The sequence below is a fragment of the Canis lupus genome, chromosome 9 (genome assembly GCF_011100685.1).
Source record: "Canis lupus familiaris isolate Mischka breed German Shepherd chromosome 9, alternate assembly UU_Cfam_GSD_1.0, whole genome shotgun sequence".
Classification (NCBI taxonomy): Eukaryota; Metazoa; Chordata; class Mammalia; order Carnivora; family Canidae; genus Canis; species Canis lupus.
In genome coordinates, this window is record NC_049230.1 from 23,455,686 (window position 1) to 23,483,162 (window position 27,477).

At 57.6% G+C, this 27,477-nt stretch overlaps 1 protein-coding gene across 8 annotated transcripts; it reads right to left on the bottom strand.

Annotated features, from left to right (window-relative positions):
* Positions 1-46: 46 nt before the first annotated feature.
* Positions 47-25,413, bottom strand: MLLT6 (MLLT6, PHD finger containing). Of its 8 annotated transcripts, none has more exons than XM_038547469.1 (22): positions 25,256-25,413; positions 23,978-24,057; positions 23,470-23,524; positions 23,118-23,227; positions 22,128-22,231; positions 21,803-21,896; positions 19,395-19,553; positions 18,639-18,737; positions 16,028-16,253; positions 14,903-15,517; positions 14,266-14,453; positions 13,906-14,014; positions 12,433-12,499; positions 12,081-12,226; positions 11,378-11,575; positions 11,185-11,273; positions 9,748-10,097; positions 9,211-9,301; positions 7,849-8,199; positions 2,560-2,616; positions 1,932-2,051; positions 47-450 (listed from the first exon to the last, which is right to left on the bottom strand). In XM_038547469.1, the coding sequence occupies exons 1-22, from the start codon at positions 25,362-25,364 to the stop codon at positions 271-273; spliced, it is 3,597 nt and encodes a 1,198-aa protein (XP_038403397.1). In that variant the 5' UTR covers positions 25,365-25,413; the 3' UTR covers positions 47-270. The 8 variants fall into 8 exon arrangements, 7 of the variants coding, with proteins under 7 accessions (XP_038403397.1, XP_038403398.1, XP_038403396.1 ...); XM_038547470.1 differs by having other exon boundaries at positions 16,115-16,253; positions 19,395-19,556; XM_038547468.1 differs by having other exon boundaries at positions 19,395-19,556.
* Positions 25,414-27,477: the final 2,064 nt, after the last annotated feature.

A 27,477-nucleotide genomic window follows, 5' to 3' on the forward strand; every position in this document is an offset into this window, starting at 1 on the left:
GTGGGACACCATGTGCCTCACACCAATGACCACAAGAGCACCACGCTGGGGTGGGCAAAGTGTTTAATGCCATCTTCACTGACAGGCAGTGAAACTGGGGGCATGTTCCTGGCTGCCCGAGACTCCTCAGGTATTGGGAGCAAGCCCTTCACAAGCCAGCAGTGTGTACTGGGATCTCTGGGTGGACCCTTCTTGGGCTCAGCACTCCCATCTCCTTCCCCACAAATGGGGTACCTGTCAGAGGCCTGGGGCTGGGCAGCAGCCAGCCTCTCAGAGCGGGGAGCCCAGTTCTGCCTTCTGCACCCGCTCACTTCTGTGGGTACCATCGCAGTACGGAGGCTTCTGGGTGGCCTTGCAGGTACAGAGGGCCATTACTCGGGTCTCCTGGGCCTTGAACTTGAGTGGGGAGAGGCCAGTGCGTTGGAAGAAGTGGGAGCCATCACAGAAGGGCTGGTGAGGGAAAGAGAGAAGTTAGAGGCCCAACCCCACCTTCTGAGGTAGGACAGGTCTAGAATAGGGCTCAGGCTCCTGAGGGAAACTGCCTGGATCCCCTAGTTTACTCTCATCTGCAGTGTGAGAGTGAGAGGAGAGCTGTCCCAAGTAAAAGAAATAAATAGTGGTTCTTACACACTTTGCTGGCAGAGAGTGTTCAGTAAGGAGTCTACAGCATTCATCTCGGGGACCCAGAAGACCAGGATACAAGGGCAGAATTTTCAAGGTGAAATGGGACTTTCAGTATCAGCAATGAATTACGTGAATAGATTTTTTTTTTTTATGTATCTGAGTCTCCGGTGGCTCATGAAATTTACTTCCTTCCACATATTCTCAGGGTAAGACCTCTGCGTGGGAGAGAGCCTGCACGCATCACAGTGCTCTGAGACTGGGCTATCGCTTTGGTTTGGCCCCAGGAAATAAGTGGGCATGTTATAGGGAGTGGATGTCACAGGGAGGAAGGGTGAACCAGTTGCCTGGTGCAGGCATATATTTCCCATCCTTCCCAGAAGCTGTTCAGGCAGAGACAGGGTAATGAAAACAGGCCTGCCTTGACTTGCTAGTTAGCAGCAGAGCTGAGCCAAGCAAGGCCTCTGGACCCTGAGGTCAGGAGAGGGGAGGGGAGGAGGCGACCTGAGGGAAGTATACAAATAAAACACAGCAACCTGTCCCAGAGGGCAAAAGGCAGGGAGGCAGAGTGCCAGCCTGCGCCAGCCACATGCCTGGCGTTCCCCCAGCACTGCTCTCCCCTTGTGAGGACATGCTCCAAAGTCAAGTCAGTGGCAAAGTAGGACTTGGGACCCAGGGCGCTGACACCACACCACACCCACACCACTTAGAGGCACACAGTTGAGAGCCCAGCTCAGGAAGGAAAGGGGCCCTGGAGGCCAAGTGTATGGGTCAGGTTCCTGCTGGAAAGAAGGCTCCTGGGTCGGGAGGGAGAGGGAGGTGGGAGCAGGCAGTGCGGGGCAACCAGGGAAGCCACGTCAGCTGAGAAAGGGAGGGTCTGTAGGAGAAGACGCAGGCGAGGGGCACTTGGAACCGGAGAGCCTGCAGTCTTCCAATGCTGGGGTCTAAGGCCTGGGAACCTTTGGCTCAGATGCTTCCTAGAAGGAGGGACAGAAGAAGGGAGAAAGACAACCCAGCTTCTCAGGGCTCAGAGCAGAGTCCAGGCCGGGGCTCCAAGGGGGGCACACGGGTAGAGGCCAGAACCCTGGGCTCCAGCCACCTGGCTGTGGGGCTGAGTCTCTCTGTCTCTCTGGCCTCATCTCAAATGGTGGATACAGAAAAAAGGGAGTTCAGGGATGTGGGTGGCATTGGCTTGAGGGCATGCTTTCGCCCCCAACCTCCCCTGTACTTCAGGTAAGTGTGGGAAAAGAGGAAGGTCTCGGCAACCAGAGGTGCCCTATGGTAATGAGAGGCGGGTAGGGGTCTCTCACCTGCTTCTTGCTGCGCCCACACACACACCATCTGTAGGTTTTCCCAGCTACCAACTCCACCTTGATGGGCGCTTTCAGGGCCACCACAGACTTGGCTGGGGTTTTAGGGAACCATCGGCTCTGTGGCAAGGGAAGACGAAGGGCTTGGGGTCAGCCCATGTCCTGGAAGCAACTTCCAGCCTATGGACTTGTCCAGGTTCCCTGTGGCTCTGGCTTATGGCAGGCTTCCTCTGCAGGAGGCTGATTTGATGCCACTCCACAAAGACATTCCCCCAGGACAGGACCCTGAGCTCCAGACAGGGAAGAGATTTCAAGCCCATGCAGGCATTCTAGTTTCTGGGGTGCCCAGCTGCTTTCCCCAGGTGGGAGTCCAGGATCCTGGCAGCCTGGGGCTGTGTTTGTCAGGCACTGCCATTCCCAGCCGGGAAGCCTGGCTCCCTGCCCTGTGCCCCCTGGTCACTCTACCTCCCCTGAGCCATCGGGGAAGGGAGCTGGATAGAGGCAGGGCATTCTGAGGTTGGAGTGGGGAAGCAGAGCTGACCGTTTCTCGTTTCTTCTCTGGTCTCTACCTTTGGGGGTCTCTGGGCCGGGGGGACTTGGGGGAAGGGAAGGGGAAAGGGGTACTTACCAGCCAGGAGGAGAGGTCGCGCCTCTGGCTCAGCCTCTGAAAGGTATGCAGGCGTGACTAGCCAGGCGGTTTGGAAGCGGAGGGAAAAAAAAAATCAGTGGAAAGCGTTGGAATTCCAGAGGGAAGTCATCTGGGAGGGAAGAGACGCCAGGGATTCGGGGCGTAGGAGAAAGCAGAGGGTAAGAAAAAGAGGGTCACAGACAGGAAGTGGAGTTGCTGGGAGGTGCTGGCTGCATCCCGCCCGGCGCGGCGAGGGAGGGCTGCGCGGCAGCGGGCGAGGCGGGACTCGGGGGCGCTCAGCGGGGGACGGACGGGGCTGGGGCGCGGGGCCGAGGTGCTCACCCAGGCCGCAGGCCGCACGGCCGCCCCCACGCCACTCATGCCGGTCCCCGCCGCCGCGCCGCGCCCCGCCGGCTCCGCCCCGCGCCCGGGTCACCGCCCGCTCCCGCCCAACGGGCCGGCCCAGCCTGCCGCGGCCCGGAAGACGCCCCGGGGCTCCGCGCGGTGGGGGCCGGGCCTGCGCGGTGGCCGGCCCCGGGGAAGGGGGAGGGCTGCGCGGGGGCCGTCCGGGCCGTGCTCCCGTAGCCTCGCCGCCGCGTGTGGGCGGGGACCTCCCGGGAGCCGGCGGCTCCACGTCCTCGCCCGGGGGCTCGCGTTGCGAACGGATTCCCGCCGGGCACAGGTATCGGAGTCTTCCTCAGGAACCTGGGGGGCTTGCGCTTACCGCTCTGTGAACTATTACGAGTGCTTCTAGAAATACGACAGACCACCAGCCGCAGCCCCTCCCCAGGCTCCCACAGTTGGCACTCCCCCGCCTTCCCCTTCAGTAAAGCCAGACAAAGCAGGGGTCTTTGGATTTTTTTTTTTTTTTTTGTAAAACATTCTTTTATTAAAAGAACAAGTGCTGTTTACGAACTGCCCTTCGTACAAATAACATCCGTTATACAAAGATACAAGATCCGGGTTATGCACAATTCCAGGCTTGGAAGTGAAAGGAGGGGGGCATTGCCTTTTGGGCTGAGGATATAAAGGAGGTTCTAGAAAGAATGTAAAAGGAGCCCCTGGGTTTGCAAACTCTGGCTTCCCCTCCCTGCTCCCCTAGGAAGGGTCTGCTACATTGAGACAGGCTGGGATGGCTAGGAGGGAACAGGGCTGGGAGTCAGGATTTGGGTCTCCAGTCCTGCCACCTGAGTCCCAAGTTGGGCTGGAGGAAGTGAACAAAGGGCAATGAAGGCACCCCTCAGTCCCCAACTTTTCAGTAGATCAAGTCAAAGTGGTTGGAAGCTAGACACACTTTGAATCTGGATTGATGTGACTGGAGGGAGCCAGGGTATTGTGCCCCACTTCCTCCAAATTCCCCACCAAAGTCACCTTAATCCCTCTAGGCACCTCTCCCTGGGGAAAAATAAATTGAGATAAAGGACAATTGGGAGCAAGCTGCCTACTCCTAACTTTGGCCCACTGCACACACCAAGAAGATGCTGGAAGTTGGCCAAGGGAGCCTGTGCCTTTGAAAAGTTGTCTGCATTTCCAGTTTGGATGAAAGGAAAATGTGGAGGTTACCCTTTCTCAGAGCTCACCCCTGGCTCTGTATCCCCTCACTCGTCCAGGCCCTTCCCTGGAACTCAGTATAGGCATGGGTGGGGAGCTCTCAGCCTCAAGGTTAGAGCACCAGGAGGCAGTGGGAGACCCAGGAGCCTGAGGGGAAAGACACACACAAATAGGAAAAAACTTAAAAAAAAAAAAAAAAAAAAGCAATCTTTAAAGTGTCATTGTCTACGGAGAGGATCCATCAGCTCTGAGCTAAGACTATCAGTGCTACATAGACACCCTCCCACCCCAGGGCCAAGCCCAGCCCCCCCCCCCCCACAGGGACAGACAGACAGCCACATGGAGGTGGTGCAGTGGGGGGCGAGAGAGCCCAGGACCAGGAGGCCAGGGTCCTGAGGGCTGGTCCTGGCTCTGCCCCGAGCCCCTGCCCCTCCTAGGCTTGGAGCTATCACCTGTGAAGCAAGGAACCGGTTTCCAACCACCCCTAAAGACAAGTCCCTTCCAGCTCTGATATTCATGCACCAGTCGTGACCTCAAAGCCAGACAGGGGTTCTGCATGCACACCCCTCACACCTCCACGCTGAGCGTGCTTACACACGAAGCTCCTCTCATGCATTTTCAGACTCAATTTCCGTCCTGCAAACCACATCCTTTCTCTCTGCTAGGCAGAGAGACCTACAAATCTGTATTTTTTCCCATTCCCCATCCAAATTCGTCCTTGAAAAAAAAGGAACAGGGGATGGGAAAGGAGGGTGAGGTCAGTAATAGCCATTCCCCTGCATTGGGATCCAGATCTCTAGAACTTTCCTATTATAAAGCTCCCTCTGAAGAAGGAAATGCACTACTTCTCTCACGCCCTGCCCCCTGGCAGAAATAGAGGGACAGCAGCGATTCATACCCAGCCTGGGTCCCTTCTAATCTAACCTAACCTACCTGCTGCTGCACCCCAGCCTGGGGAAAGCTGAAAAAAACATAGGCTCTTGGAGATGAGAACCCCAGGCTCTCGGGTGCTGGGAGGGAGGGGGAGGTCTTGGTTCCAGTGCACTAAATCCTAGGGACCCCTCGCTCTCTGCCACAGCAACCTTGGAGTGGACTGGCTTCCCTCAGCATCCAGAACAGAAGTTGACTTCAGCTCCTAGTGGGTGTGAGTGTGAATGAGCAACTCTTCTAAGAATCTCTGAAGGTTATTTTCAGTGGTTTGGGGGCAGGGAATTAGAGAGCTTAATAGATGAAGATGAATAAAATGCTGAATCCTATCATTTCTTTCTAATTGATATTTAGCCTTAATAAAAAGTGAGTATTTCTGAGGTCATCACAACTGCCTTCCCCCCACCCCCAAGCCCTTGCAAGTGCCTAAGAAATTGCCTCTGAAGGATTCCCACCCACCCCCTCCTTTATCAGCTCCCTAACATCTTACAAAGTCTTATCAACAGGAATATTAATATTATTTTCAGTATCAGAAAAAAACCAGTTGAGCAGCACAGGCAAAAATATATCTGCACTACGTTTCTGTCGTTGCCAAAAATATACACATCTTCTTTTCTTTATTTAAAAAAAAAAACCAACAATAACAAAAACCCAAACAGAAACACACACAAAAAATCCACACATGCAAAGACTGACGAGACATGAGCATCAGGGAAAGCTGGAAACGCCTTCTCCTGGCTCCAACCCCAGTGCAACTGAAACAGAGACACAGGCTTCCCCCCACCACTCTCCTGGCTGCCCTACTGGCCCCTCGGCCTTTGCCACCAAAGGCTCTGAGCAGGTGGGGGCTCTTTTAGGTGAGAACTGCCCCCTCCACCCTGGGGAAATAGCTGGTGGGGGAAGGGATGGCTGTCAGGTCAGCTCAAGTGAAGGCTCCTGGCTCCCATGGTTGGTCGGGGCGGGAATAGGGTGCCAGGGAAGCAAGCTGGCTAATCCTGGGAAGGAGGTTTTCTCTGCTGAAGGACGTGGCACTTTACCCCCCACCCCTGCCCCATCCCCCAGATCCTTGGGACTCCCCCTGTGCCAGTGAGGCAGGACCAGCTATCAGTGGGGGAATGAGAGCTCTGAAGGGGGCAGTGAGGCCAAGTGGGGTCTGGGGGAGGGAAGGCAGGATATTACCCTGATTCAAAGCCCCCAGCCCCCATTACTCTCCAATAGTGGAGTACTGTTCTGGTTTTTGTTAACCATTCACGCCCCAGAAAGGGACCAAAGTTGGTGAGGTGGGGAGGGTGCAAACAAAAGTTGGGAGCCCCCTTCTGGTGCTGCCTCATCTGAGCACTGCTCCTATCCCTGCCCTCGGCGGCCCCAGGCCCAGGGGGAGTCAGTCAGACAGACAGACAGACACACACACACACACACACACACACACGGACACACAAGCACACACGCTCTCTGAGTCAGGCAGCTCCATCTTCCCACCCTCCGCACTCCTAAATCCAATAGTGCAAACAAGGGGCAGGGCCCCAGGGGGCTGGGCCTCCTCCCCCTGCGCTCCCCCAGCCAGTCACCTGGGGGCTCTCGACAGGTGGGGAGGCTCAGGCTAAATCTGAGGCCCTGCTGCCCCTTCCTCAGCTCCCTAGTCTGTGGGCTTTTACAAGCTCAGCTTGTAACCGTTGTTGGGGGGGCGGGGGAGGGGTACCAGGGAGACAGTCCCAGGGATCTCTTCTGCCATCTGCCCAAGCTAGGAAGAAACTGCAGGTAAAGCAGGGCCACCCCTTCTTTCCTAAGAGATTTCCGCGCACGAACAGGCCCAAGCCTGTCCCCCTACTTCTCCCCACTCAAGTGCTGATCCATTTTCTGTGGAGGGTCCAACCAACCCCCCACTTATGCCATAACCCACTTTGCTCTTGGAGGACCTCAAAGCATTACTGAGAGTGGGGGCTCCTAGGTGGGCTGGGAGCCTGTCCTCCCTCTGAGCCCCTCACAAAGGGGACAGTGCGGAGGGAGGGGGGCCCAGTGGAAGGGGCACCCTTCTCTGGCTCAGTCCTCGGCACCAGGTGCACCCTGCACTCCCCAGGCCTCAGCACAGGATCTGGGCTGGGGCTCTCCAGGGTCTGGATGCAGGTGCCTGCTCCAGGCTAGGACCCTCAGGCCAAGATCTGCCCCCTTCATCTGGGGATCAGGAGGGGCTGGGTGGATTTAGCCTTTTTCCTGGTTGGCTGAGGTTCCTTTGTCAGCGGTCTGGAAAGAGAGGAAGGGAGGCTGGGGGTTTAGGAGGTGTCTGGTTCTAACACCCAGTTGAGAACAGCTGCCAGGGGAAGGATGCTATTGTAGGGTCCGGTGAGGGAGCCCAGCTGAAGCCCCTGCCCTGGGCTCTTGGCTAAGGCCTGTGTTTGTGGTTCATAGGGGGAAGGGGAGGGCAGGCTGCCCTGCACAAGCGCACCCATCTAAGCGGGCATGTGCCTGCCAAGGCTGGCAGCACCCTGGGCTCTGACAATATGCCCTCAGAGGAAGGAGGGAGAGATGGAGCCTTTGGAGAAAGGCCCACCCAGAGCATCATCTTTTTCTAATTGGTCCACTCAGAGAGCAAACAGACTTTTCTAATTGGTCTTCCAGAGGAACATCATTTTCCAACTGGTCCTTTTGCTACTAGCCTGTGCTCAGTTTCTCCCTGGCAGATCCAACAGAGGCCCTGGGGCCTGCAGCAGGGTGCCTGGCTGACCTAGGGGGTCACTTCCTTCCTCCTTCTGATGCTCCACCTCTGCCCCTCCCGGAGAAGGCAGACAGGACAGCCCTGTGCCCCCTACTCACCCCGCCTTTGGGGCCACTGCCATCCGCCCCCGCCAGGCTGAGGAAGGGGTTGGTCTGGGCCGTGAGGACTGGAGGTCCGCCTGCTGCTGCTACTGCTGCGGCTGCTGCCGCCGCGGCCATGAGACTCGTGTTGTTGCCGAGCGAGGGAGCTACCAGGGCCCCGGCAGGCAGCAGTGGGGGGGCGGAGGCCGCAGGCAGCAGGCCAGGGGTGCCCGCAGACAGCAGCGGGGTGGAGCTTCCCGCCAGCAGGCTGGCCATGGGCAGCTGGGAGCCCCCAGCCATCTGCAGCCGCTGCAGCTCCCGCTTCTGCTGGATCTGCTGGATCATCTGGTAGACAACAGTCTGGTGTTCCTGCAAAGGGGCCAGAATGCTCATGGGCCAGTGGTCCCCGGAGCCAGCTTGCCCTACTTGGCCCAGGCCCCGTCCCATCTCACTGGAGCCCTGAGGAAGGAGACCTGGGGACAGTCAAGGTCCTGTCTCTAACTCCCTGCTCGGGGCCTCAGTCTCCCCATCTGGATAAGAAAGTGGTTGCTGCCATCAGTGTCGGTAGACAGGCATTACAGGCCTAGTGCTGGAGGATGTTTGACATCCCTGGCTCCACCCCCTGGCTGAAGCGATTCCTCAGTCGCTATGACAACCACAAATGCCCCCAGGGGTGGGATGACCCCAAGTTGAGAAACAACTAGACTAGGTCAATAGTATTCAACTCCTCCTCTTTTTGTTTGGTTTCTTTCAAGATTTATTTTTGCTTTGAGTAGGCAAGGCGTTTTCAGTGTTCTAAAAACCAAAACGATATCCAGGTTTACCTTTAAGGAATCTTGCTGCAACCCCTGTTCCCTTCTGGCCCCTACAGGTAACCAGCTGAATTGGTTTCTTGGGTTTTTAATGTTTCTTTATAGGAAAATGGTTCTGTTTTCTGGTTTTTCAGTTCCCTCCTTTTTAAAAAGAACTTTTCTCCAAAGGAAACCTTCGAAGAACCCGACATACAACACAGACGTAAAAGGGGCTGCTCTGGTTGAGAGGGTGACCACCTGCTCAGCCACAGACCCTGCAGCTCCCACTGAAGATCCTTGGGACTGGGACTGGAAATGCTCCGGTCACTGGGAACTCACCTCCCAACAGACCTTTCCCCTAGGATGTGATGCGGGATCACTAGAGCATCCCTTCTGCTATGCCCAGGGCCGGAAAGCGACCCTTATCCCTTTTGTCCCTACATGCCCCACAGGGGCCCAGCCTGGGGCTGCCCTCCTCCTTCCACCTTCCCTCCCAATCCCTGCGGTGCCAGCCTGGCCCAGCCCTGACACGGTGAACCCCCACCTTCACCCTGCAACGCGGGAGCTGCCTGGGCAGGGAGGGCATTACCGGGGTCAGCTGTGGGGAGGCCAGGAGCTGCTGGAGCTGCTGGAGCTGCTGCTCTTGCTGCTGCAGGAGATGTCTCTGCTGCTCTGTCAGGCTGAGGCAGGGGGACAAAACACAGACCATGGGAAGGGGCGGGGCGACACTCCTCTCCCACCCAGGCCCTCCAAGTTCCCAGACTCCCTCAGACCCAGGTGGAGAAAGGCAGGGGTGTGCGGTGTTAAAGGACTACAGAGAAACAGTGTGAGCTCAGAGACCACTGGGAGGGAGACAAGTTGGACAGAAGAATTTTTCCGGACGGGAAATCAAGATTGGGGATGCAAGAAGGAAACTGATGATTTTGTCCCTGGAGAGCTACCATCCAGAGGACACTCACATCTACCATCTAGGGAATACTTGGGGCCAAGAAGTGACTAGATTCTATACCCTGTAAGACTGAAGAATGTTCTTCCTTTTGGGGGTGGGAACTATGGGTGTTTGGGGGGGGAGTCCCTCCCCAAACCAGCCTCCCCATTCCCTTCCCCAGGCTGAGCTCTCCCTCACCTGTTAAGACAACCTGGCAGCTGCAGCGTGGGGGCCCCGCCAGCCTGGCTCAAGCCCGCAGGGTTGGGGGCGGCAGCCCCATTCAACCCCCCCAGGAGCCCATTGAGGGGCAGGGCCCCGCTGCCCGCCAGCCCCCCCAACAGCCCCTCAGCCATGGGCATGGCCCCCAGCCCCGCTGCCCCCGGTGCCCGGCCCAGCCCGTTCTGTGGCTGGGGCGGGAGCGGGGCCGGGGCCCCAGGCAGGGCCAGGGGCAGAGTAGCAGGGCTCTGCTGGAGCAGGGGCAGCGGTGGGGGCGTGCTGTGGAAGGACAGCGACGAGCTGCTGCGGCTGGGGCAGCCTGAGTGTGGGTCCTGGGGAGGGAGGGGGAAGGGAGGGGTCAGAGGGGCAGGGGGCCAGCATGATCTTTCTGGCCCCCGGCCCAGCACCCACCAGCATTCTCACAGAGCACAGCCACCCCCACCTCACCCAGGCAGAGCCACCCAGGGGGAAGGGGCATGGCCCAGAGATAAAGGCTAAAGATCCCAACAGTCTTCACAAATATTTACAGATCACATCCTGGGGGCCCAGTGCCCCTTGCAATCCTTGTTAATCAGGAACAGTGAGGTTGGCGGTGGACATCTAGTGAACTAGACCCCAGCCCCAGGGTTCACTGCTTGCCCTGAATTATCTAATTATTCCCATATACGGGTGAAGCCATTGATTCTTAGGCAGGCTAAGTAACTGCAGGCTGGAGAATGGCAGCTGGAGGGAAAGGCTCAGGTTCAAATTCTGTGTCCACAGTTCACTGGCTTCTCTGTCTTACTCACTCATAACGTGGGGGCAATAGTAACACCTATTCCATAAAGTCTAAAAAACAGTGCTTTGAAAATCTCAGCATAGGACATGATTTCAGAGGGCAAGTGTGCAATTAATATTCATTATTGCTATGATCATTGTTGCTCAGGTACACAAGCACCCCATTTGTTTGATTTCACTAGTAACCACAACCTAACAATAGATTGTTCCTCCTCACATTGACCGCCAAGCACAGGAGGATTATTTGTGCCAGTTGCTGTAATGAACCCTTTCCAAATAGTCTCAAAGAAGCCTTCCCTAACCACCTCCTAGCTCCAGAAGAATCCCACCCCCATTCTGCCTCACAGCCCTCAAATTATTCCCATTTTTGCACTTTTCCTGGTTTGTAATGATTATTTTCTTGGATCGCTAGTCTATCTTCAGAGGCGGGGCCCAGGCCGTTTTGCTCACTGATTGTTGAGCCAGTGCCCAGCATTAAGTAGGCACCTATAATTATCATTTAAGGAAGGAAGGAATGGATCGGTCAACCAATTGCTCAGCCAGTCACTTCACTGCCAGGCCTCCAGTAGCTGCAGCGTGGAGGCCTGGCGCTTCCCCTCTTGCTCCCCCCACCCCCTCCTTGCCTCCCCCCGCGGCGCCCACCTCGGAAGACGTGGACAGAGAGTTGTCCAGGCCAAGGCTGTTCTTCCCTGGGGGGCTCTTGCTGGTGCTTAAGGAATCGCTGCTGCCGGCTGAGGGAGGGGAGTAGGAAAGGAGGTCAAGGGCTGCAGTCGGGGCCCTTGTCGCGCCGCCCGGCCGAGGCTCCCACTCCCGGACCGGGTGGGAGTCCCCTTACCTTGGGGAGGCAGGCCATAGGGCCCAGGGACTGGGCCGTTGGCGGCAGGCAGGGCGGCAGGCAGGGCGGGAAAGGGCACAGACAGCTGCACATTGAGAATCTGCAGCCGCTCCTTCTTGGCCGTCAGGCTCAGGATCTGCTCCTGAAGCCGCTGGTTTTCCTTCTGCAGCGCGTGCAGCGCCTTCAGCATCTCCACGACTGCAAGGAGAGGGCGAGAGCGCCTGAGCCCCGCGGGCCGGGAGAGGCGGGGCGGAGGCGGGGCGAGAGGCCCGGGGCGGGGCCTGGAGGGCGGGGCCTGGCGGAGGAAATCAGTCTGAGACCTAGAAGAGAAGGCGCCAGGCAGCAAGAGACTCAGGTGAGCTCCGGGGAGGCGGGACCCGGGGGAGCCAGAGGTGTGAGGACTAGAGGCGGGGCCTGAGGCTCGGGGTCGAGGTGTGACCGAGAGCGTCGAGGTGGGAGGAAGTTGGAGCAGAGTAAGGTAAGGGCCAGGAGGCCGCGGGGGCCGAAGGCGGGGAGCACAGGTGGCGGGTCCAGGAGTCGGGCCTAGCGAAGGTTAAAGGTAAGGCTCGGGGTAGCCCACAGTTAAGGCTGGAGCGGGGCCCAGGGACGGAACCTTAAAAAAGTTTGGGGACCTCGCAGAGAAAGGTGACCGAGCCTGGGGGTCCTAGGGCAGGTCTCCCCGCCCGGCTCCACCCCTCCTCACTGTTGACACCGGCCTCGCCGTCGCCCTGCTTCTCCAACAGCTGCTCCATGTTCGTCGTTCCGGGGGCCGCTGGGTCTAACTGGCCGCCCCCGCAGGGTGCAGACGCTGTCTGGTCAAAGAGTGCCGGAAGGCTGCTGATGGGGGACCTGGGGTCAGAAGAGAGAACCGGGCTCAGGCTAACCTCACGGCCCCACTCCTGTCTCCCTACCTCCCCCCTCCCCCCTCAGGGGTCCCAGTCGCCCCTTCTCGGATCCCACCCTCTCCTGGCGCCCCGCAGCCGTCCCCTCCTCCCCCTAGTGTCCCTCCAGCCCCGCTCCCAGCCCCTCCCCCAAGCCGCCGCCCCCTCCCTCACATGGAAGACAGACTCTCCTGGGGGGAGGTCCCCCGACACCGGAAGCTGCAGTCCTCCAGGTCTGGCTCTTGGAAGGAGAAGGGGAGCAGGGATCAGCGGGGGAGGGGTGCCATCGGCCTCACGGTCCCCGCCTGGGAAGTGGGTGAGGGATCTGGGACTTTACCGCAGACTCCTTGCCCCCAGGATCTCCCCCAACCCCAGGCTGGCAGTTCTAGCTGGTAAGGCTCTGGGAGCCCGGTCTTGGAAACCTCGCCCCGTGGGAGGCAGTTATGGATCTGGTCTCTTCTCCTTTCTTTAGGCCGAGAGGCGGCCGCTGCCTAGCTTCTTTCAGAACCACCTCCCAAGTTCTTTCCTGGTGGATTCGGGGTTCTAGAAATTCAGGGCCTAGACAGTCCTGGGTTGAACTTGGACCTGACACTTCCTACATGACCTTGAAATGGAAACTAATCTCAGTGGGACGCCTGGGTGGCTCAGCAGTTGAATGTCTGCCTTAGGCTCAGCAGGGCGTGATCCTGGAGTCCTGGGATCGAGTCCTGCATCGGGTCCCTGCATGGAGCCTGCTTCTCTCTCTGCCTGTGTCTCTGCCTCTCTTTCTCTGTGTCTCTCATGAATAAATAAAATCTTTAAAAAAAAAAAAACAACCCTATTCTCTCTGAAATGACTGTTAGGAGGATTAAAAATAAGGTAATAAATGTGAAGTGTCAGCTGTCCTGCAACAAGTCCTAATAACTGCCACTATTCTAATAAGTCTTGTGCAATTTTTCACATCATAAACTCACAGGTTAGAGTGCAAAACCTTTTGCTGGGCCACAGAATGCCAATTTTGGTCTTGGAAAACGTAGTCACCCTGCGCTATCAGGCCATTAATTCTGGGATCGGATTCGGCCCCTTTAAGAAGGTTTACCTGAACGGGCGGGCGGGAGGTGAGCCCCGCCCCCTAGCCAGGCAGGTGGTGTCACAGCACCAATGAGCTCTCTGGGGCTCGGTGGACTCTCCAGGGAGGGGGAGGGGCGCTTGCGATCTTCCGAACCCTTAACTCCGAAATAACCGGAGCGCAGCTGCCAAGCTAGTGGACTCTCTGGAGGCCCCATCCCGGGGAATAAGAGGCCAGCTGGGAACTATGCTGCAGTGACCAGAAAACTGGGCTTGGTGTCAGGACCAGAATTTGAGCTCTGGCTCTGCCTTTCTCTACTTCAACTGTTTTGAGCAAATCATTAAGCCTCTTTCTTCTGTGGGATGGAGCAGTAGACATTCTGGCCGGTCCTGCTCCCACCGTCCACGGTTTTGTTTTGGTTTTGTTCTTAACGTGAACGCATACTCTGGTTTGTTGTGTGTGATTTTTTTTTCAGGGCAGGCAATGGCCAGAGGGAGGGGGCAGCCAGAAAGCCCTCCTATCCTTCTGGGGTGACATGCAAGTGATGAGTGCCCCTCAGGTCCTTGGGAAGACAGGGGAATGGAGTCAGAAACACATACCTGTGTGGCTGCTCTCAGCTTGGGTGAGGAGGGGGTTAACGGCACCCATGGGGGTTCCAAAGATGTGGGTAGAAGGGAGGCTAAAGGTAGAGCCAGCCAGAGAAAACACCTGAGGGAAAGGAGGTATAGCCCAGCCCATGGTTATTCTTGGATCTAGGGCACAACTGTGTGTGTATGTATGTGTGTGTATAGGGAGGGAGAGGGGGATCAGGTGTGCTGGGGAGGAGAGTACCCAGGAGAGGGAGATATTCTGGTGGCCATCAAGCCCCATCTCTCAATCTCTCCCCTGGAGAGTTGGCATCCTGGGCAGCCTGTCCCCCACCTGCCCAGGGATGGAGGAGTGCAGGGGTAAGGCCTCACCTGAGTGGTGGAGATAGAAGCAGAGGAGGAAGGGAGGGTGCTGGTGAATGGGGAGCGGCTGAGGCGGGGCAGGGCCGAGGTCCCTGGGGGCCCCAGCAGGCTGGAGGAGAGAGGGGTGCTGCAGACAGCGCGCAGCATTCCGCCACTGCCACCATGGGAGATGGGGTCCTTATTACTGGTGTAGATGCCTACAGGCACAAGAAGGACACAGAGGGAAGCTTACTGTCACTGCTCCCCCAGGCCCGTCCTCAGTCAGATGGCTGGGGCAGCCCCTCCCCAGGGAGGATACTCCCTTGGATCTGGCCACACACATCAGTCTGACCCTCTTGCTGCAAAAATGTCACTTCTTGCCTATGTGACATCTGCTTGACATGCCTGCTTATTAGACTGTCCTGCCAAGACCAGCGGGATTCCAGGGTTTTTGAATAGGTTAAGTCCCATTGACAGTTGACTCCAATCTCTCCCACTACAACTCTGCAGAAAATGGCTATAGGGGAGTGTCTTACAGGTGATTGGCTCTTCCATCCTTTATCTCTGTCTTTGGAGCAGTTTCTATCACATTGCCCTCTGACTGCATGCTTATGCCTCTGTTCCCTCACTAGACTGGCTGGGCCCTGGATGCCCAAGGGTCACTAACCTGCCCCCAGCAGGGGGGACTCCAGGCTCAGGCTGGGAAGGCTCCCTGAAGGCCCAAAGGTGCGGGAGGCCAGACCACCCAGGCCAGAGCTGACCAGGGAACCTCCGGAGAAGGGTGAGGCAGCAGTGGCAGTAAAGCCAGCCAGCTGGGCACTGGGCAAGGAGGGAATGGTGACGCCCCCAGCCCCCTCCTTGTTCCGGCTGCCCTTAGGACGACCCGGTCCATGTCGGCTCCTCTTGCTAGCTTTGTGCTTCTTCTCCTTCAGGCCTGTCTCAGGGGTCTCCTCAGCAGGCGCAGGGGCAGCACTCAGTGTGGGCATCCGCTTGTGGGTGCCTGCTGAGGCCCCAGACCCCGAAACGTGGGGAGACTTATAGTCTCCAGGGGACGGGGCCCGGGCCCGGGCCGAGCTGGAGGTGGTGGTGGAGAAGCGCATGATGGGCCCAAAGCCAGAGAAGACCACCTTCTGCTCAAAGAGGTCTGCCTTTGGGGGCTCAGGGGCTGAGGGAGAGGGGGGGGCCGAAGGGGTGGGGGCTGCAGGCTTGGAGTACTTGTCCTCCTCTGGCTGCTCCAGCTTGGGGAATGCCGAGAAGTCAGGGGAGCTCTGCAGGGACGAGACTGCACAGAGGGAAAACTGCATTACAGCCGCCCCCCCACCCTACCTCCCACTCCCAATGGCACTAGCTGGAGAGAGCTCTGGTCAGGGGGCTGGGGAAGCCTGAGTTCCTATCCCAGCTTTGGCACTGTCTCTATGTCTTGGGATGAGTGTCCTCTGCCACCCCGCTCCAGCTTCCCCACATGCAATAAAGGGGAAGAACTCCTGCTCAACTGACCTCACTGGACTGTAGAGATTACTGGAGAGATCATTAGTGTTGGTACTTTAAAAATGGCACCTCATGGTCCAAGTGCAGGGGATAATGAATACAGCTATGGCAGTAGAGGGATGGGGCCTGAGAGGGAGGGGGCTGAGGGGAGGGATTTTAGAGGAGTAACTTGGTGAGGAGCCCCCATCTTTAACCAATTTAAGAAGCAAATGAGATGCAAACCAGTGTGCAGAGGCCCTTGCTAGAGAAGCTCTGAGCCGAAGGCTGTCCCGCCCCCAGCTTCTTCCATGATGCCCACACTCACCTGCAGGCTGGAAGGGCCCCCCAGAGGAGGAGGAAGAGGAGGAGGAGGAAGAGGAGGAGGAGGAGGCGGAGGTGAAACTGCTCACACCTTTCCCACTGCTCAGTTTCTTCCCCTTGTGACTCAGGCTATGGCTGGAAGACTTTTTCCCCTTGGAGTCCCTGCTGCTCTCAGAGGTCTCCTGAGTGCTGGCCTCATGGTGGGAGGAGGAAGAAGCTGAGGAGGGGACCTGAGAGGAGAAGAGGGGAAGGCTCAAGGCCAGCTGCCTGGGCTCGCCGGACCCGGCCAAGGGGCAGGAGGACACAGGGCCCTGGCTCTACCAGAAGAGCCCTAGTTTGGTTTGGGAAGGACTTGTAGGTGGGGAGGGCAGATCAGGGAAGTGGATGGCAGGAGAGGAGAATCTGTCTGTCCTCCACCTGAGGCAGAAGAGAGTGAAAACAGTCCCTGGGCCTATACAGATGTGCCCATCTGTTCACTCATCCATTTAAGAAAGGCTTAGTGGGTCGCAGAAGGCTGGACTTGTGCTGGCTGGGACATGTGCCACGGAGAGAAACCGCTGCCCTGGCCCTGCCCTTGAGCCTGCCAGTCACCACCCCTCCCTGGGTGGGGGCAGCCACCTGACTAACACCTCCTCCCCTGGTCACTCTGTGCCCTTCCTAGACAACCTGAGATTGCAGTGCCAAGCTTCTGCCTGGGAAACCTCTCATCCTTCCAAATCCAGCTTGGAAGTCCACGAGGCCACCTAGATCCCTGAGGTGGGCCCGGTCACTCTGTCCTCTAGTTCCTGAACACTGTGTCCTCACATCAGCCATGCCAACAGTTGCCACACAGTACTGCAATATCCAGTCCCATGTCTGAGGCCTCTGGCAACCCCCTAGAGGGCAGCAGGGTAGTGGCTGGAGGAGCACGGGCCCTGGAGTCAGGCAGAGCAGGCTGTGAGCCTGGTGGGCTCTGCCATCTGCTTTGTTCTGTTGTGCAGCTTCTCAACCTTGCTGAGCTGCAGTGTCCTTCCACGGCCAACTAGGCCTCTTTGGAATGTCACGAGGAGCATAGAGCCAGATACATACATAGTGTGGGGTCAGTAATGTTGACAACTCTGATGCTGGTAGCTGCTATGAATATACTGCAGAGATTGTCCTGTGGTGGGCAAGAGCATGGGCCTTTAAGCCAGACTGCCTGCACTCAGATCTTGACTCCACCACTTGCTGGCTGTGTGCTTTTAAGGTAAATTACTTACCCTCTCTGTGCCCCGGCTTCTCACTTATTAGGGTTAATAAAATAGCTAATTCACTGGATTATTTTGAGGATTAAAAGAGCTAATCCCCACAGACCCCTTCTACCCTCCTGTTCTAGAAGGGACCCTGGCATGTGGTGAGTGAGTGAGTAAGTGAGTTAAGGCTTTGTATTCCTGCCAGGGTTGGTGCTTTTCCTCCGGGTGGAGACCAGGTATTCAGTAAGAGAACAAATGCTAGAGGAAGGATGGGTCAGGGGGAGGAGAGCCACCCTGCACTGCCCTTCTCTGGGAGGAGTCCTGTCTCTGTCTTCCTCTTTGTTCTTTTCAACAGCTGGAGTTCTGAAGGGAGCCAGATGTGGTTCTGAGCAAGGGAGGAGAGGGGCAAGGGGGCGGGGTAGCTGAAATGCTGGGGTGGGCAGAGGGGGGATGGGCAGAAGGCTCCCAGAGGTCCAAGAGGACACCTGGCCTCTGGGAATTCCCATTATCTCTGGCCCTGTTTCCACCTGCCTGCAGGCCCCAGGGAAAGGTCAGAGGGCATGAATGACAAGCTTTTCCAGGTGAGCCCTGGGAAGCAGGTGGGGACAGGTTTACTGGGACAGTTACCATAACATCACCCTGGAAACCTGATGCCTGATCCTCCTACTAAGATGCCCAGAGCTCTGCCAACCTCCTAAGGCCCTAAGGCGGGTGGAGGTGAACCGGGTAGTAATGGCGACAGGAAGAAGTGGTTTCTCCAGGCCCCTGTGCTCCTTCCATAGTGGGGTGTGGGGGTGTGGGCTGGAAGGAGGGGAAGGAAGGGGCTGCTCTGGCTTGGATTAGCGATTCCCTAGCCTCGGGTAGGGCCTGCTGGTTGCTCCTCCAGATGTTGCCCATTTCTGGAGACAGGCCTGACATACCAAGCCTGGGAAGGGTGGGATGAGTGGGGGGTTTCAGGGTACTGTCCATGGGTCTGCCCCCTGCCACCATGGGATTTTGGCTGGGAAATGGGCTTTGGGCAGTGCCCTGTTGGGAGGGGTGAAAGCCAAGAGGTCCTCTCTATCTCTGGGGAAGTGGGTCCCAGAATTTGTAGAATCAGCCTGAGTACAGTACCCGCAGACAAGAGCCAGTACTGAGGCTCTCTGTCTGGACAGAGGCAGATGTAAACATCTGGCAGCCAGCAGGCAGGGCAACACCCCTACTGCACCCCAACCAGCCTGGTAGGTCAGTGACTGGTGGGGCTGAGGAGCATAGGGTAGAATGGGGAGGTGGAGAAGTGTGGAGTAGAGAATATTGGCATTAACTTGAAGCTGCTGGGGGTGCCCAGAGTCCCTGGCTCACTCTGAGCCTCTCCCTTCCTACCTCAGCCACTCCCTCCCCCCACACTGGTGTGGGCAGCAGTACCTTGTCAGCAGTGGGGACCACAGGCGGGGTGAGGATGCTGGGGGGTGACTCAGGCCGCTTCTTGTGCTTCTGTTTAAGGCGTTCTTTGTCCTTTCGACTCTGGGGAGGGAGAAGTAACCAGATATGGGTTGTGGGGGACTGTCTGGGCTACTGCATGGCATGTGCATGCAGGCAGTAGCCCTCTCTTGGACAGACTGGGAGACTCAGGCTGGACAAGAATGGCTCAGGCAGGTTGCTTTGGGAGCCAACGGCCCCTCCCCCTCATCTTCCCTGCTTATTAAAGATAGCCTGTCCCATTTTCACACCAGAGACACAGTACCACACACATGAGCACACACCTGCAAGGGTACCCACCTGGGACATGGAGCTGTGTGTGCAACTGAGATGGGAACCAGGCACGCTGTGATGTACAGTGCAAGGGGACAGAGACAACCTGGCTGACACATGGCTAGACTGTGGAGGGGTCTACAAACGTGCATGGCCAAGTGTTGAGGGCTTTGGAAACATGGTCATGTCACAGGGAAGACACGAAGGAACCACAAAGACAGCTCCAGAGAAGCCAGGCCCTCATGTTACCCTCCATAACCCCCATGTGTCACTTCCTCAGCCCCTGCTGGCCCTTAGTGGACTCTGAGGAAGAGGGGGCAGGCCCCAAGGCCTCCTGGGCACCTTGTGGTGGCTTCTTGAAAGACTTATGTGTGTGTGTGCGTGTGCGTGTGCGTGGGGGGGGGACAAGGAAAGAGAGGAGACATTTACCTTCTTCTGGCCTCTTTCATGGTGAGAAGGGTGCTTCTCTTGCTGGGTGGATGGAGAGGCTGACCGGCTTCTCCTGCCAGCAATAAAACCACTGCCACCGCCCCCTGTGCTTCCTCCTCCCCCTGCTCCTCCGCCTCCCCCACTGGTATGCCGGGATGTCTTCTGGGGAAAGAAGAGAGAGGAACAGCCAAATCCTCCTTTCACTAGGTTAGGAAAAGATTCCTGAAATGATCCTGGTGGGGCCAGTCCCTCCCACCCTGCTTGTCACTCAAAGGACCTTGTGTCTTCAGTGATGCTCCACTCAGCAGAAGGCATTCTCTAGCCTTAAATCCTAGAGCTTTCCCAGCTGGCTTATCTAATGCACAGATTCAGTAACTGAGGCCCAGCAGAGCTAGAGGCATCTTGGCCCCAGCAATGTACCACTGGAGGTAGGACAAGTCTCTTCTTATCCACCTACATCTTTCCATGGCACCTCTTGGCCCATGTCAGGCAGCCCAAGCAGTCCAGTTCTGCCTCTTTTGCTGGGGTACAGGCGAGGTGGGGGCCCTCTCAGGCAATCCCTGCTTCCCCTGCACTCCACTCCATGCGCCCCTCCAGATAACTTCATTCCAGCCATCAGCCTTCTGTCTCTTGATCCTGGCCCTCCCCCTCCATCAAACACAGCAGATCCTTCTGTCCCAATGAAGTTGATGCCCTTAAAAAGGGGGAAGTAAACATGCACAACAGCAAAAACCCAAATGATCCTCGTTCTGCATCTCCTCCTAGCCAGGGCCTGCCCCCTCCTTCCCTTCACTGCTGATAACTTCCCCCTATCTGACCGTTTCACATGTCCCACACCAGCAGGTCACCCACTACCTCCCAATTGCCAAATCGAAGGACTAATTGCCAAATCTAAGCCCTTTCCAAGCCACTTCCTCCCCAGTGGTGGGTACTGCTCCTACCTTGCCAAGCACTAGACTCCCCCCTTCACAGTCCCCCTCACACCCTGACCCAGTGTACCCTGGTGGGCACCTGAGGATTCCAGCCTTGCCTTCTATCCTTGGGACTGCCACTACCCTGCCTGTGGGGCTGATAGCCACCTAATCTGAACATCCCCACTTGGCACCTCCTATCTGCTGCACTGAGCTCTCTACCTTGTCCTAAGTTGTCAACAAACCCTGAAACCAAGGTGACTATATAATTTATGATTCAAACCAGGACACTTTTGAAAACAAAAGGGGGAACTATTAATAATTACACCAAGGTGACAGGCACATATGGAACTATCCAGGGCAGTGTAGGACATGTGCCAATCCTACAGAAGAAGCCCACCACACCCCGTTCACAGCATTCCCAGGTGCCCAAGCACTGACAGCCTGACTCCTCTGTCCCACCCTCACTCGGCCACCCCCACATGTAGGCCTGTCTACCTAGAAATGGTTCTAGAGTCCAGCTTTATCCCTCCAGCTCCCGCCCCCCCCCCTCGCAGCTGTCTCCCAGCCGCTAGCCTCAGCCCTTTGGATCCAGCTTCACATTGGCTGCCAGGGTAATCTTCCTAAAAAACAAATCTGATCATGTTACCCTCCTGCTCACAAGCCTGTGGCCTGGGGGTGAGGTCCAAGCTGCATTCCCAGGCAGGCTGCAGCCTCCCTCTCTAGGACACCTCACAGTTTCTGGAGCATGCAGGTCTCTCCACAACCAGGGAATAGAACCCCTCCACCAGCCTCTCCTTGGGCCCCAGAAGCCTAGGGCAGAAGCTGGCCCTGCTCTGGCCCTGCCTGAGCACTCTGCTCATCTCCTGCCTCATTCTCACCAAGCTCCCTGTTCTGTTCCTACATTCTCTTTTTCATCTCAGGACCTGGCCCATGCCAGTCCCTTCACCTAGACAGTCCCAGCACCTGTCTTTGCTTGGCAGGTCCTCGAGGAGCTTTCAAAGCAAATTGTGTGTTCTGAACCCCACATGCCAGCTGTAGTGGAATAAGTTACACGACCTCGGTGGGTCTTAGTTTATTTGTATAAAATGGAAAATACAGTACACCTAGTTCTTAGGGTTGTGGGGAGGACCACATAAAATAACACACGTAAAGAGTTTTAGAAGCTGGAGCACAATAAACCCCCACAAATGTTGGCTCTTATTGCTTCCACTTCCACTCAGCTTCAATGCTGCTTATTCCTTGAAAACTCTCCCACACTCTGACAGGCAGGTGTCTGAGCTCTGTCTCCTGGGATGGACTGCTGGCTTTGGCCCTCATTCACCTCCCTTGGGCTGTACTTCAACCTATTCCTTATCCAGTGGCAAAGCTCCTCAGAGCAGGGACTGGGCTCCTTCCATCTCTGTCTCCCAGCACCAGGCACCAGCCTGGTCAACAGCCCATACCCTCTAAGGCATGGCTGACTGACCCACTCACACCCTGGCAGACAAGACTCACCATTTTGCTGAAGTGGTATTTGCAGTAGCCACAGTACTTGACGTTGTCCACCTCTAGCACTTCCTCCTCACACAGCAGGCCTGCCATTTGGGCACTAACCAAAGGAGGTCATTCTGAGAAGGGCAATGGCCACAAACCAGACCAGCCCCCTTCTTCCCACCCGCCCTGGACCATAGCTAGGGTGAGGCCAAGACCATCCATGGAAACCACTGCCATCACTACCAAAGAGATAGCTGTCTGTGGCAAACCTCGGAGGGGGTCGGTACAGCTGGCCAGGGATTCTCAAGAACCCTGAAGGGGGTGTGGGACAGGCAGGGGGTCTCACCAGGTGACATGGAAAGCTTGCCGACATCCGTGGCGGTTACAGGTCATGCAGGCTCCCGAGGCCGCCTTGCTCTCCCGGCCCTGCTCCTCACAGATGTAGCACGTCTGTGGGACACAGTACAATTGTCCTCTCCTCCCTTCTACCTGAGGGATCCCTTGGCCTTCTCAACTCTCTCCTCTCCCCATGATCCCACATCAGTGCCATCTAATCAAAGTTTCTGTGATGATGGAAATTGTCCAATATAGTAGCTATAAACCACACAGGCTACTGAATGCCTGAAATGTGGCTAGCATGACTGAGGAATTGAACTTTAAGCTATACTTTATTTAAATTAATTTACATAGCCACATGTAGCTGGTAGCTACTGAATTGGATAGCAGTCCCTGGATGGTGAGCCCTGTCAGGGCGGGGACTGTTGCTTTGCTTCCAGTGAGCTTATCCCCACCTCTGGGCCTTTGCTCATCTAGGTTCCTTCTGCCTGGATCTGGAACCCCATCCTCTCAAGGTGGGCCTCAGTCTACATATCTCTTTCCTTGACCACTTATCTATCGTAAGCCCCCCGTGAGGTGTTCTTTATTTTAGTACCTTGTTTCTTTTCATACCACTTACCACAAACTGCATGTATTTTATTTGCCTGCTTATTGCTAGCTACAGTCTTCCCACACGGAGAACACATCTGTTTTGATATGTAACGCTGTGTGCCTGGTGCCTTGGCCCAGGTTTGGCCCATAGTAGGCATTCAGGAAAACGTGTTCAGCGGATGAATAAGCGAACCCCCCGCTGAAGTCTACCCCTTGGCAGTACTAGTTTCCATAAGTTCCAGAGCACAAGTGCGTGTCTGTTGATGGAAGGGGCCTAGCCACCTCCTCAGTTCCCCTTTGGCTGCATAGAATCAGATTACACTGGATGAAGAGAGAGCTGGAGGGACCCAAGGATGGATGGCTGGGATGGGTGGTGTGGGCAGGGCTGGTATGGGGCAGGGCTACTGACCTTGTTGAAGCGATCATGAGGCACATACTGCAGCACGATGGGCTCCATGGTGAGCACATTGGCAAACTGTACCTCTGGGATGTAGAGGGCGCACACCACATGGGCCCAGCCTGGGGCGGTGGGAAGCTGGCCTCAGAGCCTGAGACCTGGCCTCTCACTACCCCACACTGCACAACCCCCTACCCCCACCATACCCTTCCCATCAGAATCCAGTGCCAGCCAGGGAAGGGAAACCCAGCCTCCATCCCCACCCTGCCCATCCCAATGTCATCCACTCCTGCCTTCCCAGACCCTGCTCAGGGAGCTTTGCTGACCTCCACAGATGAGCTCTGGGGCTCAGGGCCCCCCTCACCTCCATTATCAGTCCTCTTCAATGCCCCGTCTTTGTGTGGGCACAGCTCACACCTCTGCCAATGCAAGGGGGGGCACAGGGATTTGGGGTGGGGGATCTGCTGAGCTGGGCCCTTCCTGAACACATTCAAAGGGCCCCTTGATGAAATAAGCTGTCTGGGGAATGGATGGGGGTATGGAAGAAACAGGATTGGCCATGAGTGATAACTGTAGGACACGAGTGATGGGGACATGAGATTCATCATAGTACCCTTTTGGCTTCTGTATGTGTTGGCAACTTTCCATAACAAAAAGTTCACATAACTAACAAACAAAATAAAAGGCCCAGTGCCAGAGGTGAGGCAGAGTGAAGGATAAGCTGAGGGAGAGATGGGTTGGTGATAGATGACAGGAAACAGGAAGTCCTGTGTGACAGTCCCACCCTAGCCTCAGCCTCTGAGTCCTCTAGTTGAACTGGGAGGAGATGCTCAGGTGTACAGGAGCAGGGAGGGAGTCTCAAACAAACTCACCACCCTGGCTGCTCGCTCCTGAGATTCACATTTCCGGCAGAACCAGGGTCCCGTTGGCACCTGGACGATGCCATAGCAAGCTGGGAAGAGGGGGGAGAAAGAATCACCAAGTAAATCTGTCAGCAGTGGCTTTTCCCAGAGCAACCGGGGGGCAGAGGACTTTAAGGGAGAGGGGCTGCTCCCTTATCTGGAGTGGCTCATGAGACAGCAGGACCACAAAGAATGCCTAACAGCACATGGCCAGACTTCAACCACACAACCAAGCATTCTAAGAAGTCTGAGTCCTTGACCTTAAACTTCTAGAAGACCTCTCACCCCCACCCCACGCTCTTTCTGGACCTGTTTCCCAACTCTGGCCTGGGAACAGTCCTCATCCTCAGGAATAGAGAAAACGAGAGAGGGAGAACATTTACTATAGTCAAACACGTTTTGTTGTTATGGGGGGGGGGCATTTCTTAAAGGGCCAGTAAGGGAAGAGGTGGGGAAGGAGGGGGTCCAGGGACCTCATCTTAAGCCTCTAACTATAATAGGTACAGGTCAAAAGTCAAGGCCGAACGCAGGTGCAGTACAGGTAACCGATATGAGAGCGCAGGGAAGCCCGGACAGCAACAGCATTAAGGGTTGTCCCAGGAAGAGGGGGGGCAGCTGGCTGTGCCAGACAGGCGGGAGATGCCAGCCTGCGCCCTCGGCAAGACTCCTCAAGGAGTTAACTCCCGAACCATGTGCTGTTGGGGGAAACTCCAAACCTCCCTCTTCTCGATTCCCGGCCCCCTGCACAACCTCTCTCCTATGCGCAGCTCTTCCCGGAGGATTTTAGGAGTCCCCTCTCCCCTGGGACCCTTCTCTCCTCCCTTCCCAATTCCGCTCCTCCCAGTATCCGGAAGCGGGAGGGGGGGATGACCCCCCCTTGACCTCTCCCTCTCCGAGCCGGGACCAAAATAACCGGGCGGGAGGGGACACCTCGCAGGTAAACATTCCCCCAGCAGCCCCGACACTGGCGGTGTGGGGCGCGGAGAGTGCACTCACTGCCCCCTAGTCTGTCCCCAAACTCCCCCAACTTGGGGTGGGGGGCGCGGGACTGGAACAATAGGCAAGAAAACAATGCCTGACCCGGTCCTCCAGGACCGGGCGGGGGGAGCCCCCTGACGCCTCCCTTCCCTTCAGGTGGGGTGGGGGAGGGGCGCCCGAGCCCCGGGAGGTCTCCAGAGGGCGCGGCCCGGGGCTCCCCGCGCGCGCCGCCCCCGGGGTCCCGCCGCCTCCCGCGGGCCACCCCCGTACCTTGGTGGACAGCCACGCTGCACGCGTGCCCATCACAGTAGACCAGCGGGTTCTCGGCCCAGCCCCTCTCGTCCGAACATACGCAGCAGCCTCCTACCATCTCCTTCATACTCCCATGAGCTCCCTCCGGGGCTGGGGCGGGGGGCCGGCCGGCGGGGGTCGGGGGTCAGGGGGGGAGGGAGGGAGCGGGGGGCCGCGCGCCTCCTCGCTCCCTCCTCCTCCTCCTCCGCCGCCGCCGCTTCTTTTCTTTGCCTCCTCCTTCCTCCTCCTCGGCGTCCTCCTCCTCCTCCTCCTCGCTCGCTCTGTCTGGCCGCCCCCCCCGCCGTGCTCTCGCCCTCATGCCCCGACGGGCCCCCCCCCCAACAATGAGACCCGCGCGCCGGGCTCGCCCCCTCCGCGCCGCGCGCCCAGCTACCAGGGCCGCCCGGCCGCCGCACAGCCCGGGCCCGGCGGGGGAGGCGCCGAGTGGCACATCGCGGGCGCCCGCCCGCCCCGCGCCCGCCCCGCGCCGCCCGCTCACGCGCCGCCCCCCCGGCCCCCCTGCCCGGCCGCGGCAGCCATGGCCGCGCGCCTCCGCTCGCTCGCTCCCGGCCCGCCCGCCGCCCGCCGCCGGGTAAAGTCTTAGGTTCAGGGAACAAAGCCTGGCTTGGTAGGGAGCTTTTCGCTCGCTCGCTCCGCGCGTATTTTCTCTCTTTCTTTTTCTTTCGGTGGCTCTTGGTTGTTGCTCCTGAGCTCTCCCTCCGCCTTGCCCTTCCATCTCGGCCCCAGTTCCCCGATTCTCCATCCCCCTCAGCCCAGGTCTTCGTCTCTGCTCTTTAACTCCAAGGAAACTCAGAGGTGGAGATCAGAGGAAGGGGCGCAGGAACGAACGGGAGCTACGTGGGTCGCTCGCCTTTCCGCGTCTAGGGGGGGCTCTTTGGGTGGCCGTTCGTGGGCTCTTTCCTCGGAGGCCCCTCTGGAGGGTAGACACTCACATGCAGATGTTTGTTCATTTCACAAATATTTATTGAATGGTTACTATGTGCAGCCGCTGGGATAGAGCAGTGTACAAAACAGGTATGGATTCCTGCCCTCAGGGAGCTTCCGATCCAGCTTACAGACTCAGACGCGCGCGTACAGGAACTCGGACCCCTCGGAGGCACACCGAGGCACCCCAGACCCACAAACCCACCCCTAGCCTCATCCAGCCACACCACTTGACTCTCCCAGAGCCGCAAACCCCAGGTTCGGCCCCGCAGGCACGCTTACAGACCCACGCCAGTTAGAGACCCACGATTGCGGAAGTGCCCGCAGACAGCAAGGTTACACTTGACCTCTAGGCGCACACACAAACACCTCACATAAACCTACACACAGCACCCGCAAAGGATTAAGCCCCTGAAACTGGGTCTTGGAAGAAGTGAGGGGAGTCAGCCCGATGGCTTTATCCCAAGACCGGCGTGGGCCAGGGGAACGCAAGCTGACCCCCCTCCCCCGCTACTTCCTAAAGGAGGGGGCGGACGCCCTCAGGGACCAAAGGTCACACTCCCTCAGCGGGAGGTGGGGTGGCGGCGGGGAGAAGGCAGCCCTACGGGCTTCACCGACACTTCAAAGACTCGCGCCCGGAACGCTTCCTGCGGGGGAGGGGCAGAGGGAGAGGAGAGGGGAAGACAGGCAGGGGGACTTGAGGGTGGAGGGGGCTGCCCCCCCTTCGGCGCACTGCCCCCCTGGCCGACTCTTCCGCCGGCACCGCCTCCTTTTCACCAGCACCTGTTCAACCGGAACATCAAGGGGCCGGGACCCGCCGCCACCCCTCCCTTCGCGTCTATTTAGTACCTTTCATCCGGGAAGGGGGGGGGTGAATCTCCGCCCAAGGGGGGGGGGGGGAGTAGGCCGGGGGAGAACTTGTCCTTGACCTGGTGTTTGGCGTCAGGGATTTACTCCCTAATCCCGGCGACACTGGCGTTTGGGGAGGTCGGGGAAGCTGAGCTCTGGGCAGCAGCCCTCCACCTCCCCTCACTCCTGCAGGGACCAGAGAATCCCGGAGGGCTGCCAGGACGGCGAAGCTCTGTCTAAACGGGCGCGGCGGGGAGGAGGCCCGTCTCTGCTGCTTCCGTGCCTGGGGGAGGGGGCCGAGAGCTAAGGGATTGTCGGGGCTGGCCCGAGGACCGGGATCCCTGCGAGGACTGCCGAGTGCCCGTATCTTGGTCTGCTTTGTGAACTTCGCTCATACGAAAAGTTAA